The sequence below is a fragment of the Lissotriton vulgaris genome, chromosome 1_2 (assembly GCF_964263255.1).
Source record: "Lissotriton vulgaris chromosome 1_2, aLisVul1.2, whole genome shotgun sequence".
Classification (NCBI taxonomy): Eukaryota; Metazoa; Chordata; class Amphibia; order Caudata; family Salamandridae; genus Lissotriton; species Lissotriton vulgaris.
The window spans coordinates 264,977,755-264,994,222 of NC_141686.1; the positions used below are offsets into that span (position 1 = coordinate 264,977,755).

The 16,468-nt window shown below is 46.6% G+C and overlaps 1 protein-coding gene across 2 annotated transcripts in view; it reads right to left on the reverse strand.

The window, feature by feature from the left end:
• IPO13 (importin 13) overlaps window positions 1-16,468 on the reverse strand; it is a 627,153-nt gene that overhangs the window by 106,984 nt on the left and 503,701 nt on the right. The window contains exons 15-16 of one of the 2 annotated variants that reach the window (XR_015307559.1): window positions 14,635-15,389; window positions 10,784-14,554 (exon numbers count right to left, since the gene is read on the reverse strand). Coding sequence is in view for 1 of the 2 variants with exons in the window: in XM_086953190.1 (XP_086809316.1) it covers window positions 15,337-15,389 (53 nt within the window). In the remaining variant the exon portion in view is untranslated. Of the gene's footprint in view, window positions 1-10,783; window positions 14,555-14,634; window positions 15,390-16,468 lie in introns of those variants that run through there. The other variant, XM_086953190.1, reaches the window with a different exon arrangement.

Sequence of the window (16,468 nt, forward strand, 5' to 3'; positions counted from 1 at the left end):
CACGTCTTTTTTCACAAATTAAGCACTGGGATAGCATCATAAAATCATGAAACCCTCTTAAATCTCCCTCTTCCCAAAAGAGACTTTACTTCCTGTCAGAGCAAGGATGGTGGCTAAAGCACAGGGGCTCCACAAATAGAAGGGCGTACCCTTTTCACACAATCTGAAGCACCCACTAGTCAGAAGTAATAGTACACCATTGGGGCAGGTGGTGCCTTACCCTGCCATCAATGGAATGGCTGTGATGGATGGAGGGTGTACTAAAGAGGCCTAGAGGCTGCGGCTACCGAAGGTGTCATGGACTGGATACCTTGGTCAGCCTGACTCCTGCATCCTTTATGGGATGTAGGGACTAGATACCTTGGTAAGCCGGACTCCTGCATCCTTTATTAGATCCATGGGCCTGCCCATGAAAGGACTGGGAAGGCTGTTGTACTAGTGGGTATGGCTGGTATAGCTCAGACCTATTATTGCTCCAACCACATCCACGGTAGGGGCAAAAGGACTGCTGCTGAGGCCAGGTAGATAAAGAAAGCCAGAGACATTTTGCAGTGACATGGGCTCTCTCGAAAGTGCAGTGTCAGCCTTATCACCAAATAGGTGGGAACCGCCAAAGGGTATGTCGAGCAGTGATGCCTGGACATCGGCCCAGAGAATCCAGTGTATCACAACCACACGTGACGACGCAGTGCCTTCGTAGAGGTCTGTTGTGTCCTGCCCACAGCTGATGATGAACTGTGCGGCTTCCTGGCCCTTCAGAGGGCTTGACTGAGGATGACACAGCCCTCGCTAGGGAGCAGCTATGCAACAGTCTCACAATACATGGGAGTAATGGCCCAAGAGGAATTCAGTGTTCACTTACTGCAAAGCTAGGTTAGTGGAAGAAAAAGAAAAATTTTATTTACCCTGTAAGCATCTATTCGTCGTATGAAGTGCTGTAGATTTACATGCTGTGAATACTCATGCCATCTAGTGTTGGGCTCCGACATCTACAACTTATTTTTGTTCGAAGATCTCTTTTGAGTCACAAGGTATACTGACTCCATCTATCTCTGGTAATAAACAAAGGCATCGGCTCATTTATTAGATAGTTTTTTTCTGCACGGCGGGCGAGGATCTAGATGGAACATAGAAATTGAGAAGAGATGACCATGTAACGCAAAGGTAAAAAGATATCATCTGCAATAACCCAGGTAACAGGAAAGGAGGGAGGCCACATGTGAATCTGCAGCACTACCCGCCACAAATAGATGCTTACAGGGTAAATAACATTTTCCGTTCATGCATGTGTGGCTGTAGATACATATACGAATAAACAAAGTAGAATCCACTCAGAGTGGCGGTGATCCCTAAAGTGATGGGGAACACACAGTGTTGTTTAAATGCCCCTCACACACCAACAGGCCCCTTGGTGTCATGCTTCATCATCGGGGCCTTCGCACCCCTCTACGGGATGTGGCGTGCTACGACTCGCGAATACGCAGGAGCACTAGAAAGTGAACTATGTGAGGGGGTGTGTTACTAAGGAGTGAGTGAGGTGAGGTGAAAAAAGTGAGTAGTTAAAAAATACCTGGCGCGTGGGTAAAAAATAATTTTATTAAATCCCCGGCTGGTATTATTAAAAGAAGTGCAAGATGGGGTTGTAAGAATACGTATTAGGGTATTACAACCACAGCAAAGGTGTCAACATGTTTCGGAGCGCGGGGGCTCCTTCTTCAGGACAAGGATAAGCACTTACCCTCCCCTTACTCACATGTAAATGTAAAAGTGTAGAGGGGGAGGAGCCAAGATGGCGACCGGAGCGGACGCGTAAGCTCCCGGCTCCGCCGGTCCTTTAGTCCCGCAGTACTATCCTGCTCTATATCCTGCTCAATTCAACGCCTGTTCGGCTGGAGACAGCGCGCTGACATCGCCCATGTTCCTCCGGAGTCTCAGCTCGTCCGGAAGGCGGAGATAGCCTGGTACCCGTCCCGACGCCCTGTCCCCAGCGTACATCGCCACCGGATGCCGGACCTCGACGGAGCAAAGACGACCGGCCTGCCCGCAAGATGCCCACAGCCCGTGAGGAGCTGCCCCTTTCCTGATCGCCGACCGCGGCGCACTGGTTGCTGTTGAGTGTTAGATACCGCGACCACCTCGCGCTCGGTGAGTGGACCGCACTATATGGCCGGCTCCTCTGCTACGAGCTGGGCGAGGGCTGCTTAGACTACGCAACGGGACTTGCTCGGACACTGTGGTTCGCCCGCCCGCCCTGCCGCCCTGTTCCGGCCAGGGGGGTCCCCTCACTGGCGACTTGGGACTACAGCTGGCTGTAATGGGAGACGAGGCAACTGGGGATTTTTGTCTGACCCCCCCAAGATTACGAGATCGGCTTGTGGGCGATATGGCTGTACCCGCCGACTCTCGGAGTGAAGATGATCGCCCACCCTCGCTCCGTGCCTGCGGCAGCATGGCTGGGCCGGGGACTGACTGGACTACACCCGCTTGTGTCCCGGGCACAGGGGGACCGCAGCCTATCCTGCTCTATGTTGATATCCTGTCTGCCCTCAGCGACTTCAGATCGGTGCTGTTTCACGACTCCCACAGGCTGTGTGAGAAACTCGATGGCATAGCCCTCGATTCGGAGCTGACTCGGAGAGACTATTCCCAGCTACAATTGTACACTTCCCTGTTGGTGCCTGGGGTTGCAACAGTGTTACCAAATGATTCTAGCGGTGGTGAGACCCGGGACGACTTGACTGGCGCCTGCGGACGACGGCCTACCGATTCTGCCTGTGATACATTGTTTACACATTTGGGGACTGCTTCTTTGTTTCCACCACCATCATCGGCAATGGGACTGCTAGCTGAGCGATTTTTGGCCCCCTTGAAGACTCTATCGTCGAAGCTTGCGCTTTTTCCCCTGTTGTGTTTGTGCTATCAGGAAAAATTTGAGACTCCTTTGTTTGGGATCAATACATTGATGGGTGTTTTGCGCCGTCCATTTTGTAACCGTGAGTCTCCCCCTTCTTCTTTGCTTACATCTGGTCTCTTTGTTGTGGAGGGGGTTGGCGCTCGACGAGGGGTGTGTCCTGAGGGATATCCGAGATCGGGCCAGGGTTAGGCGGTTTCTTTGTTCTTTTGCTTTCTCCCTTCTCCTATGGTTGTGGCTTCTTGCGGGGGGTGGATACACGGGTCTCCCAAGATCGGGCCAGGGCTAGGCGACTTCTTTAGTGCTATGTACGTGTTGACGGACTGGGACTGGGATGGGACTGCTTTTTGATTGATTTATTCGCATGTTCGGAAATGTCTTTCCCCACCTCCAGTTTTGATTGCCATTACTGTCGTGCTGATGATAATTGTGGTTGGGGATGTTTACGGGGCCGGTGGGGACCGGGAGTATACTAAATTTGCCTCCTCCTACCTCTTCTGAGAGTTGGAGAGTGGGACGGTTTTCTCTCACTCTCTTTATTCTCTTTCCCACTTGGGGGTTCTCTTGGGGCGACAGGCATGCCTATTGGGGGGGGGGGGCCGTGGCCTTCCGCTGGTATGCAGGGTGGGGGGATGGGATGTGTTGTATGTTTTCTCTTTGTTTCTATGGCCCTCTTTCCTTTTCTTCTTTTTTCTGTTTCTTTTTCTTCTACACCTCTTTGTTTCCTTGGGGTTGGGGTTTAGTGTTGTCAAGGGGTTTATTGCTTCGTAACATTATGCGACATAGCGGTTGGCCTTCGCTCTTTGAGGACGGTGAAATTGCCTTCTGACACATGCCTTCCTCTATTACGCCTCCTTCCTGGGTGCTCCTTGGATGATGATAGCTATCCTGGTCAGTTATTAGCTTCTACTCTCTTTGTAGTTTTAGAAATTGTACGCCACAAAATCATAAAATTAAACCTTTTTCTATCCTTGTCCTATGGTTCTAGGCTCCATACGATATTATGTGCTCAGAGACTGTTTTAAAGGCGTTCTGTCCGATTGGTTTTATTATATCCTTCTCCTATATGTCATAGCAGCCGGCCCTGAGGGGTTGTAGGCAGACGCTGTGTACTGTGCTTTTTATCAATAAAGGTTTTAAAAAAAAAAAAAAAATGTAAAAGTGTAAAAAAAGATTACAACAATGTGTAATATACCTAACAATGTTATATATGTAGGTGGATGTAATTGCGCCCAATTGGCGATAGATGAAAACCTGTGGAAAGAAAGCACAATAAACACACTGGTCTACAGTGCACAGACCGAGGGAGAAGAAAATGCTTCTCTTAGTACAACAAGGTAGACCCAAAAATAAGGGTCAGAGAACCCTGTAAAGAAAAAAGAAATATATATATGGACAAACAGCACTTACAGACATACATTCATAACATAGAAATACTCTCTGCTCAGATGGAAAAGAGAGGGAGAAAAAACAGGTAATGAAAGGCTTACTTATAGTTCTCAAATGCAAGACCTCATGAGCCTATGCGTGTTATTGGGGGATCCTTCCTTACTGCTCAGTAAAGTACCCTAAAAGACATTGATATATGGGATTCAGTTTGTTATAGGCACCACAATCTAAATGCATGGTCACTCATTTCATGGCACTGCACCAGGGATTGGCTGGTGCTCATAGTCCAAACTGCCGCAAGAAAATCTTTGGAATTGAAAGTAGAGATCCAAAAACTAGAAGTTCAGTTAAAAGCTTTCATTTCACCAGCAGACATAAAGAAAGGTTTGGAAGAGATGAACCAGCAAAGGAAAGAGTTTGAGGCAACCTTAAAACAAAGCAAATTCAATAAATTGAAAAAAGATAAAGATCGATTTACCCCTGAAAGAGCCTACCCATACACACGAGCAGACTATGTAATGAAAGATAATACAAGTGACACGGACAGTGTGAACTCTGATGGTAGTAACTCAATTACAAGGTCAGGAGGCTTTCCACAAAGGAAACAAAGAGGAGGGTTTCGACAACAAAGACCTCAATTCCCGCGCCAGAGAGGCTGGCGAGGTTTTCAAGGACCTCAATTCAATCCTTACCAGACCCCTTTTCAATTCCCACAGTACCAGTTTGTCCCTCCACAAATGGGACAAATGTATCCCCAATGGGTTCCAGACCAAACCAATGCACCCCAGAATGCGCAGCCTTTTTTATCCTGGGGCCAGGGATCCCGCAGGGGGAGGAACAAGAAGGGCAACAACGTCAATTGCCAGCCCACAGAGGAGGCAGACCCACGGGTGTTGACAAGGAGCATGACGGCGAATCAAGCCTCTACGAGCAACAGGGGGGCCTAGTTATTAATATAACCCCGTGGCCCCTTACCGATTTGCAAAGAAAGGTACTCAACAAAGGCTTGGGATATGTCCCCACCAACAAACCAGACATTTTTTTACTGCATAAGGAAATGCAGGACTTCATCAGAACCATCAAGTTGAGGGCTTTTTTCAAAGATAAGGAACCACCTATAGAGACCTCAGACACAGGTTTAAAACCTAGGTCAACCTTCACACCGCTGGATCACCAACTCCCGGTCGAGGTATTGGCCTTTGAAAAAGCTATAATGCAGGAACTGAAATGTTTGGAAAACAAGCACAGGGTATTCCAGAATATGACCAGAATGGAGAATGAGGCAATCAAAGAACTGAGGTTGAATAAAAACCTTACCATCAAACCCGCTGACAAGGGGGGAGCAGTGGTTGTTCAAACCACCCCAGTCTATGACAGAGAATGCAGGAGACTTCTCTCCTACAGTAGGAATTACCATATCCTAACTGAAGACCCCACTGAGTCACTACGAGTACGAATAGGTGGCATGGTTGAAGAGGCTCTTGCACACGATTGGATAACCAAAAAAGAGTCTGAGTTCTTGATTCAGAAAAATCCACACATTCCATATTTCTATACCATACCGAAAGTGCACAAGAACCTCGAAAACCCACCAGGCCGCCCCATTGTCTCTGGTATTTCATCTATCTTGGAACCATTGTCAAAGTTTGCCGATGCCTTTCTGAGACCTCTCGTACAAGCCACTGACACGTATCTTAGAGATACAAAAGCAGTATTACAACTGTTACAAAACCAGACTTTCGATCCTACCTCTCAGATGCTCCTAAGCCTGGATGTGGAGAGCCTCTACACGAGCCTCTCACATGATGAGACTTTACAAATTATTGAGGAAGTACTCCACTCTACCAATTGGGAATACCACACCCCTCGCAGTGTAGTGTTGGAGTGTATTTCACTGGCCCTCACAAAAAACTTTTTCGAGTATGAGGGTACCCTCTTTTGGCAGAGACATGGGACCAGTATGGGAAGTACTTTTGCCCCGAGCCTAGCCGGACTTTATGTCCATCATCTGGAATCCTCAAAGATCCTCCATCCGAACAATCCTTACAGGGCTAGGATCCACACTTGGCGAAGGTATATTGACGACATTTTGGTTATCTGGGAAGGAGATGAGAACTCGGTATCTGAGTTCATACAGTGGCTTAACAACCAGAATGCATTTCTCAGATTTACCCACCAAGTGTCAAACAATACCATGGTGTTCCTGGACTTGAATATTTATCATGAGGCAGGCGTCCTGAAGACAGAGACCCACTTCAAACCGACGGCCAGGAATTGTCTCCTCAGATTTGACAGCTTCCACCCGCGTCATCTGAGGGAGAACTTACCTTATGAACAGTTCCTTCGCTTACGTCGGAACTGTAGTGACATTGCCAAATATAAAACTCAGGCTAAAGATCTCAGCATGAAACTGAGACAGACAAAGTATCCGGACGCGGTGATCCAAAAAGCTATGAAAAGAGCTAGAAATGACAACCGTGAGGCCCTCCTGGAGGATAATCCACGGAGTGACAATCAAGGGGAGAGAACAGTTTGTGTCACCACATACAGCCCAGTAACCAACCAAGTCACAAAATTGGTCAATAAGCATTGGCGTATACTGACAAGTGGCAGTCTATCACTGGAGAAACCTCTGTTTGCACACAGAAGGGGTAGGAACTTGAGAGACATGCTTGTCCACACGAGACCAAGCCCGACAAAAACTGATCAGCCAAGACTGCAGGGGATACATGGCCACCACCCGTGTGGCAACTGTAATAATTGCCATCTCACCAGAAAGAGCCTAACTCTGACTTTTTCAAATGGGACAAACTGGGAACAACGTGCATTTACTAATTGCAACAGCAAGAATGTTGTATATTTGATCACGTGTCATTGTGGAAAAGAATATGTGGGAATGACAACGAGACCAGTAAAAGTGAGACTCAATGATCACAAAAGCAACATCAGGTGCAAAAAACTCACAACAAAAATGTCAGCCCACTTCATTGAACACCAACACTGTGTCAACGAGTTACAGTGGACAGTAATTGAACAACTGTCCTCGGAAGTAGGTCTTCTGGAAAAAGAACAGCGGTGGGTGTTCCGTCTTGGAACCGATACCACTGGGCTCAATGACTCCATTCCTTGGAATCTCCTTAGATAAAACTGTACTAGGTCATCCCGCTCTGAACTCTACATCTCAGCCTGTTATGGGAAGGTTACAGTTAATGGGGCTATTTATAAAACGTCATTGGTGTTCCATTAAGATATAATGTCTCCACTGAGCTAGTTTCCTACCATCTGTTCGTTCTATAGTACCTATTGGGCCAAGGTAGAATAATTCCCACATTTCCCTATTACACCAGCTATTTATATTGATAGCGCTACTTGACCTATAATAGTGCCCCTGCACTTGATGTGCCTGTTGTCAACTCCAGCGCGCATGCTCGCTGTATATTTATTCTCCCGCATGCGTTCTGTCCCTTGCGGCGAAGTGCCCCTGCCTCGCGCATGCGCGGTTGCGTCTTTTGCCGCGCATGCGCCTTCACCACTGTGCAAAGCCGGGGTACGCATGCGCGTTATGTAGCGCAAGCCGATCGCGCAGCACCGGATTCACGGGCATTACAGACTCCGTATTTGGGCATTCCCCGGGCCTCATTATTCAATCTACCTCATCCAATTACCCACCGGGATAGTATAAATGAGTAACTGACGCGACCAACGCTCACTTCATCGGAGCCGCGTTGAGGGAAGGCAGGCAACTAGCCATTGCAGTAACCGTGAGTTGGGTCATGAAAAGGAGCATTATTCTGGCGCATTTAGATTGTGGTGCCTATAACAAACTGAATCCCATATATCAATGTCTTTTAGGGTACTTTACTGAGCAGTAAGGAAGGATCCCCCAATAACACGCATAGGCTCATGAGGTCTTGTATTTGAGAACTATAAGTAAGCCTTACATTACCTGTTTTTTCTCCCTCTCTTTTCCATCTGAGCAGAGAGTATTTCTATGTTATGAATGTATGTCTGTAAGTGCTGTGTTTGTCCATATATATATTTCTTTTTTCTTTACAGGGTTCTCTGACCCTTATTTTTGGGTCTACCTTGTTGTACTAAGAGAAGCATTTTCTTCTCCCTCGGTCTGTGCACTGTAGACCAGTGTGTTTATTGTGCTTTCTTTCCACATGTTTTCATCTATCGCCAATTGGGCGCAACTACATCCACCTACAAATATAACATTGTTAGGTATATTACACATTGTTGTAATCTTTTTTTACACTTTTACATTTACATGTGAGTAAGGGGAGGGTAAGTGCTTATCCTTGTCCTGAAAAAGGAGCCCCCGCGCTCCGAAACATGTTGACACCTTTGCTGTGGTTGTAATACCCTAATACGTATTCTTACAACCCCATCTTGCACTTCTTTTAATAATACCAGCCGGGGATTTAATAAAAAATACCTGGCGCGTGGGTAAAAAATAATTTTAACTACTCACTTTTTTCACCTCACCTCACTCACTCCTTAGTAACACACCCCCTCACATAGTTCACTTTCTAGTGCTCCTGCGTATTCGCGAGTCGTAGCACGCCGCATCCCGTAGAGGGGTGCGAAGGCCCCGATGATGAAGCATGACACCAAGGGGCTTGTTGGTGTGTGAGGGGCATTTAAACAACACTGTGTGTTCCCCATCACTTTAGGGATCACCGCCACTCTGAGTGGATTCTACTTTGTTTATTCGCATAACTAGGGAGACCAAATCCACTGACTCTCTCTCTCCCCCCTCCTGTTAGAAACTTTGTAGATACATATACTGCACATGAAAAGTAAAAGCAGTCCTCCCAAAAGCTGTGCCTTAGCTAGAGGATGTTGAAGAAGACTGGAAAAGTGTACGTAGTACAACCTGGCCAACATTAGCTTACTGGCAGGCCAAGACCGCTGCAGAGTAATGTTTAGTAAATGAATGAAGAGTAGACCATGCAACTGCTTTGCAGTTGTCAGCTTAAGGAATGTTAACCAGGGGGGGAAACAACAGTATAAGCTACAAGATCGTTCCCACTTGACCTATGTCTAATTCAATGTTGTCTTGAAAAAGCTCACTGGACACATGAGGGCTGCGGTCCTTTACGAAGGTCCATTGAAAGGAACCGAGTTCTTGGATTGTTGAGGAAGCTTGGCCAGGATCCGTCCGGTTCCTGGCTGCATGTGGATGCGTTGCTGCCTGGCACAACGGTGTTCTTGGAACAGTTGGAGGATTGGCTGATCAGGATCCTTAGAGGCAGCAGAGGATGCAGTTGCGGACGACTGTCTGGAGGCAGCCAAGGATGGGCACCGGCTCGAGGTCTTCGGCTACAAGTGCTGCTGTTCTGAAGGCTGCAGTTCAAAGTGTCTCAGCTGTGAGCATTTCGTCTCAGTGGGGCTCGGCTCCGAATGTCTGCAATCTGACAGAGGTCGAGTGGGCATTTTCCATGCTGCTTCCAAGGCAAAGTTCAACCGGGATGCACAAGGCTTTGCAGTGGACATTGATGCTGAATGGAAAGCATTGTGTCTGGCTCAGACGTTTGGTGCCGGCCATGGCCGTGAGAAAAGTGGTCCTAGACATAACTTGATCATATCAATAAATGCATTTACTGATATAAGTTATGTCTAGGACCACTTTTCTCAATACCATGTAATTCCCAGGTCCTTTGACTTTTGCAGGGTTTGACCCCATTATTTCAATGGGACCATGGCCGTGAGGCAGTGGTAGATGGATGCCGCTGATAAGTCATGGGAGTTTGAAGCTGGTGGCTACCGTGGGTGAGGGTTATGCAGAAGATTAGTATTCACAATGGCAACCTTCGGTGGTGGGCGTGGAGCTGGTAGGGGCCCTTCCCCTTCGGCATCTGAATCACTGCTTTCTGACAAGAATGCCTCCACCACGACACTGGAAATGCCCAGCAGCTGCAGATCTTCCTCTCCTTCTCTAAGGCGGTCGGGAGTATGTTCCTCCTCCAGATGATGCGCCATGGAAGCTGAAGCAATTCCGAAGAGTCTTTTTATTTTGAAACGATAGGCACGACGCACCAGTACCCACTTGTGATCAGGGAACAAAAAGAGGTTGCAAACTTCGCAAGGTCGGTCTTCTGATATTTTGTGTGGTAAGAGGGACTGAAATGGAAAGGAGTCCTTTTCATCACAAGCACATTCTCGGTCGCCAAAGTAATGGTGGTCCGAGAGGCTGAGACCCGCACTGTAAAAGTCATCTACTGCCGGATGGATTTGAAGTAGAGCACAGCGGTGGGGACTGTCAAGTTTGCAGGATTGTTGATTCAACTGACGAGGAACAGACCCGACTGACCGGCAAGAACACCAAGTAGCGTCGAACCAGAGCTCACCTTGACGACCATGCGAATTACCAGAGATAGGTGGCGTCACTATACCCTTTGACTTGAAAATATATATTTGAACAAAAAAAAGTTTTCCACGTCTGAGCCCAACACTAGTATGCACAGCATGAAAATCTACAGCTACACATGCCACACACATAAGGTTCCCAAAGGTGCCCAGCCTCTAGGATTCCCTATCCCTTGGGTTGGAAGGGAATGTATTTGGGTTGACTGCAGAGGTTGAGGCTTGTACAACTGGGTCTCAGGTAAAAGGTGCTGGGAGAGGAAGGCAGGGCCTCCTGGGCAGGACGATGGTGTTGGACAATCAAGGGGCCCTTGTTTACGGTTTAGCCCAGGCACCCAAGGGAACGTTGGGGAGGGGTTCACTGAAAGGGAGCAAGGGCTCAGCTGAACCTGCCCCTGGGGCGCCAATGCACTGGTCTTCACCACGACTGTTGGCAGCTGCAGGCCAACGACCTGAGCTGCCCTGTGCATCATGGAGACCAAGGATGCGCCTACCCCCAAGACCGGATCCAGAGGTGAATGCATGCCAGAGCCTGGGAAGTGTCCAAACACTGGTGTTTGGACCTGGGCCTGGCCATAACACTATGGGAAAGGGGGCCATGCGGTCCCCCTCCCCAGGCCAATTTCGGCAATGGGGGCTCCATCTCCCAGGGCCTGGCCATTATACTATGGGGAGGGGGGCTGCCACCTTGCCTTCACTCCTGAGTGCCCCCAGGACACCCAGTCAGCAATGGGACGGCGGGGCGAGCCTCAAGGCACCCACAGTCCCTGCCAGCTTCCCACCTCCTGTAGGAGCCGGTATTGATCTGAAATGCAGCTCCCGGTCTGTCAGAGCAATCCTTCATCTGTTTCTCTGTGCGCTTGACAACAGGTAGGGAACCAGACGAAAGCTCCGCTTCCAGCAAGTGAGAGCATTTTCACAGCTCTCCTGCTGAATTGTTTACAAAAAAAAATGCTTTTTGGCACAGGAGTCCCTGAAGGACCCCTCCAAAAGGCCTAGGGGGGACAGGGTATTCATACCCTGCTCCTTTTTCTTTACAATTTTAATTGTGGTACTCGGCTAAAGCAGAGTTGGAAGATGGCTTCCAACACTTCCTGGCTGAAGTATTGGCAGCCTATCACACTTCATCATGGGGCCTGTTGGATCCTCTGAGGATTTCAGTTATTATCTCAAACTACTAAACAAATTTACACCAAATCAGAAAAGGGCACTTTTCTAAGGACCAATATCTACCTTTCTGCTAAATTTAGTGTAATCCCGTTCAGCGGTTAGGGCTGCAACTGTGTCTAAAATCCCTATGAGAAATTTGTGTTTTCGGACCTCCCTATTTTTCTTGGCCCCCGCTTGATGGCTCACTGTGCAACTTTCAAGACAGCAGCTGAAGTGAGTGACAAATTAGTTTTAAAAATTTCGTCAGAATTCAACACACAGCATCAGAGTTTTTAGAAAAACAAAGAACAATTTCCCTATGGAAACTAAGTCCAAACTAGGAAACAACTGAGGTTTCAATTTTTTTTTAAAAGCTCTGACATTCTCCAGTTCTAGTTTACTGAGCTAATCATATTTGCACCCAACCATCCACTGCTTATGACCTTGTATATTACATAATTCACGAGATGTTAAATGACATTGATGAGATCACGGACATCATTAATGATATCACCCATCAAAGTATAACTGGACACCAATATGCCTAATGTTTTAACCCCTTTATGACCACCCTAAGCACCTCTTTCAATGCAAATTTCTAGAAAACGACTGAAACAGATTTACACTAAGTAATGATTAAGAATAATAATAATTCCAATTTGTAAAGCGCAAACACATCACCCCTTAAGGTTTCAAGGCGCTGGGGGCAGTTGTGGAGATTACGTGTGCTATTTCCCAGAGGCGCATGATGCTGAGCTGTCGCCAAGGATCGATCCATGAGCCCCGCACTCGAAGTCTGCTGCTCTGGCTGCTGCGCCACACCTCTCCCCTATGAAGCGCAAGCTTTCTGAGTAAAGTTCTAACCTTCTGCCTAATTCTGTTTATGTGTCTTTTTTCTGCATCATTTCCAAAAATTGGGTATTAGAAATAAATTATCAGACAATCCCATTTTTTTGGCCCCACGCTTGACAGATCTGAAGGTATTAAATATATTCCACATAATTATGTTTTTTCAGATACGAACATGGAAAAACACGTTTTTTCCACAGGGTGGGTGACACTTGTTTATCACAACGTGAATCAATGTATGTGTTGAAAACTGATCAAAAGACAAAATAGTTTGCTTTATTAATTAAATGCTACTATGAATACAATTGGAAGGTGCAATGAAACTTTTCTGCATTCCAAGAAGTGAATACAATAATAAGGCAAAGGGGGTACTGGTCAATGTCCTTATGCCTTGCATATTTTAGATTAACCCCCCACTTTTTTTTTTACCCTTTCTGGAACCACCCCATTTTGAGGTTTCCTTAGGCTAACTCCTTGGCATTTGAGGCTAATGCCTTGGCATTTTGAGGTTTACTTAGGCTAACGCCTTGGCATTTTAAGGTTTACTTAGGCTAACACCCTGGCTTTTTTAGGTTTACTCAGGCTAACACCCTGGCATTTCTGGAAAGTTAGTGACGGCTTGTGACATGCTAATGCTTTTAACTGTTGCTACATACGGACTGCTCAACGAAGACTAATCCCCTATATTGCAGTCAAGTAGTAGCCCCTTGCTGTTAGCTCAGCCTCTACATTGCTGCCTAGATTGTGAATGCTTACTTCAAGCTATCCCTTTCAAACGTTGTATTAGTAGTGACAGTTTTTTTCAGGTTTCTAGACTTATGCTGACTGCTTGCTGGATGTTAATCCTTTCCATTGCTGCAGGTTAATCTGCAAAGATGCTAGTTTCAAATTACCTGTGTGTTACGGCACATATAAAGACTTCTTTGCTGCATACATAAGTGAACAAACTCACCGCCTTTGCACTGTTCTGCAGGAAGTGACTATGGCAAGTTAACCTTGTTGCACACATACTGACTGCATTATGCAGATTAACCACTTACATTTCATCATATGTAGTGACTAAGTTCGCCGTTTTCATTGTTCAGCACATGACTGCTTGCTGCAGGTTAACTCTCTACATTGTGTTATATGTAGTGATCATGCTCACTGTTTGCACACAACTGCTTGCTGCAGGTTAACCCTCTACATGTGTTGTACGTAGTGATCATGCTCACCGTTTGCACACAACTGCTTGCTGCAGGTTAATTGGCATTGTTCAGCACACATGACTATTTGCTGCAAATTAACTAACTAAATGGTGTTGTATGTAGTAACAAGAAACATTTGGCCTGTACTGCCCACAGGTGACCGGGTGCTGCATGCTAACCATTTGCATTGCATCACAGAATGACCAAGTTCACTGTTTGCATTGTTTTGCACACGACAGGTTGCTGCAGGTTAACCCTTTGCATTGCTTCCGCTGTTGTGACCAAGCTCACAGTTTTAATTTCTCCACACACAGTGACTGCTTGCTGTAGGTTAACCCGCTGCATTGCTTCCTGCATAGTGACTAAGCTCACCGTTTGCATTGGTCTACACATAATGGCTGCATGCTGCAGGTTAACCCGCTGCATTGCTTTGACCATAGTTATCAAGCTCACTCTTTGCATTGTTCCGCACAAAGTGACTGCTTGCTGCAGGTTAACCCGCTGCATTGCTTTGACCATAGTTATCAAGCTCACTCTTTGCATTGTTCCGCACAAAGTGACTGCTTGCTGCAGGTTAACCCGCTGCATTGCTTTGACCATAGTTATCAAGCTCACTCTTTGCATTGTTCCGCACAAAGTGACTGCTTGCTGCAGGTTAACCCGCTGCATTGCTTTGACCATAGTTATCAAGCTCACTCTTTGCATTGTTCCGCACAAAGTGACTGCTTGCTGCAGGTTAACCCGCTGCATTGCTTTGACCGTAGTTATCAAGCTCACCGTTTGCATTGTTCCGCACACAGTGACTGCTTGCTGCAGGTTAACTCGCTGCATTACTTTGTCCATAGTTATCAAGCTCCCAGTTTGCATTGTTTCACAAACAGTGACTGAACGCTGCACGTTAACATGTTGCATTGCATCCTACATAGTTATCAGGCTCTCTGTTTACATTGCTCAGCACACACAGACTACATGATGCAAGTTAACCCTTTGAATTGCATCCTGCATAGTGACCAAGCTCACGATTTGCACTGTTCCGCACACAGCGACATCCTGCTGCAGACGAATATCTTTAATGGCTATTCCTCTGAGCTACTGGTCAACATGCGAGGAGGGAGGGAAAGATGTTAATCGCTCTGGTGGTCAGCGCTCTTGGGAAGCTGCAGGAAGAAAAAGGTTGGTATGAACCATGGACAGGACAGTCAACAGAGCATAGGGGCAACCAACACAGGTGTGTTGCAGTGCCTCCTAGTGTCTGTCCGGTGCCACTTCCAACCCCCGACCACTAACTGAGAAGGCTTGGTCAGTTTAGAACGTCCAAGGAAAACAGATGGAATAAGTCTACTGAACCAAAAGAGGAAAAAACAAACTTGTCAAACAGAAAGCTAAAAATAGGTTTAATTTGAATTAAAAAGAGGAAGAAGTTGAGCGAGAAAGTAGAGAAAGAACAGAAAGTGAATGAAATAAGAAACCAAAACACACCTGTGCCAGGAGTTGCATAAATGAATCAACAATGTCAGGATGATCCCTGGGCCCTAAAAATATAATAAAAGATGTAACTTAAGAAAAAATCATACAAACAGCAACTCAATATCATATAGTTATGTGATACGGAAATAATTTACACGTGGAAAACAGGAGAGTGAGGAGGTGGAGGGGTGTGGAGGGCGAAGGGGAAGAGGGGGAGAGACATGAGCAACTGGAAGCAAGTTAAAGAAACAAAAACGGACTGAAATCATGGAAGTCAGAGCCTGAAAACAGAAAGAAACAGCAAAACATAGGGCCTGGCGCCAAAGGTACACACAGATGCTGGGGGGCCTTCGCTCTTAGTGGGGGCGGAAGAAGTGTGACCCACTAGACCCAGGGAGGATGTGCTTCACTGGCCACTGATTCAGGATCCCTGGTAAAGACACTGTGCCACTGAACTGGGTGCGTGTGGCTTTCCATGGGATAGTGGGTATGCGGCGAGGTGGCTTTACAGTGCTCCACAGGCGAGGATGCTCGGTCTCCTGTCTGAGGGGTGTAGGCCGAGAGGAGAGGCCAGATTTGACACCACTTGCTGCAAAGGTCCTCTGAAGTCATCCAAGCTGAGGAACCAATGTGGCCTGGAACATCACAGGCCAATTCATGGCAACCCACCTGTTCCATCAAATAGCTTCAAAGGGACCATCAAGCACAGCTTCCACAACATTTCACTCTAACTGAAGGTACCTTTCATGAAGGTATATATTTAATGAGTGAGACTATTATTTTGAGATAAAATTCTCCATCAAACTGTTTAGAAGTTACACATGAACCTTATGTTGAACTATAAAGTATGAACAACAAATAAAACATTGTTTCAGAAGAAGAGCACAAGACATTCACAAAAGCGACAGGGTCAAGAATCTGTTCAATACAACAAAAGGCAAATCGAGACAGGGCAGTGTTTGACAAACAATAGATTCAGGCACGATAAACTGCAAGAAACCGAAAGCAGATTAGCAGTAAGTACTCTCATACATAGGAACAGTGCGTCAAGCTCAGTAGAACAGTTTCAGTACAGCACTTACAGAAATAGGGCCCTTTTCCAAAGTTGCTACTAATGTATTTTATCACACAAATGAGAATATTT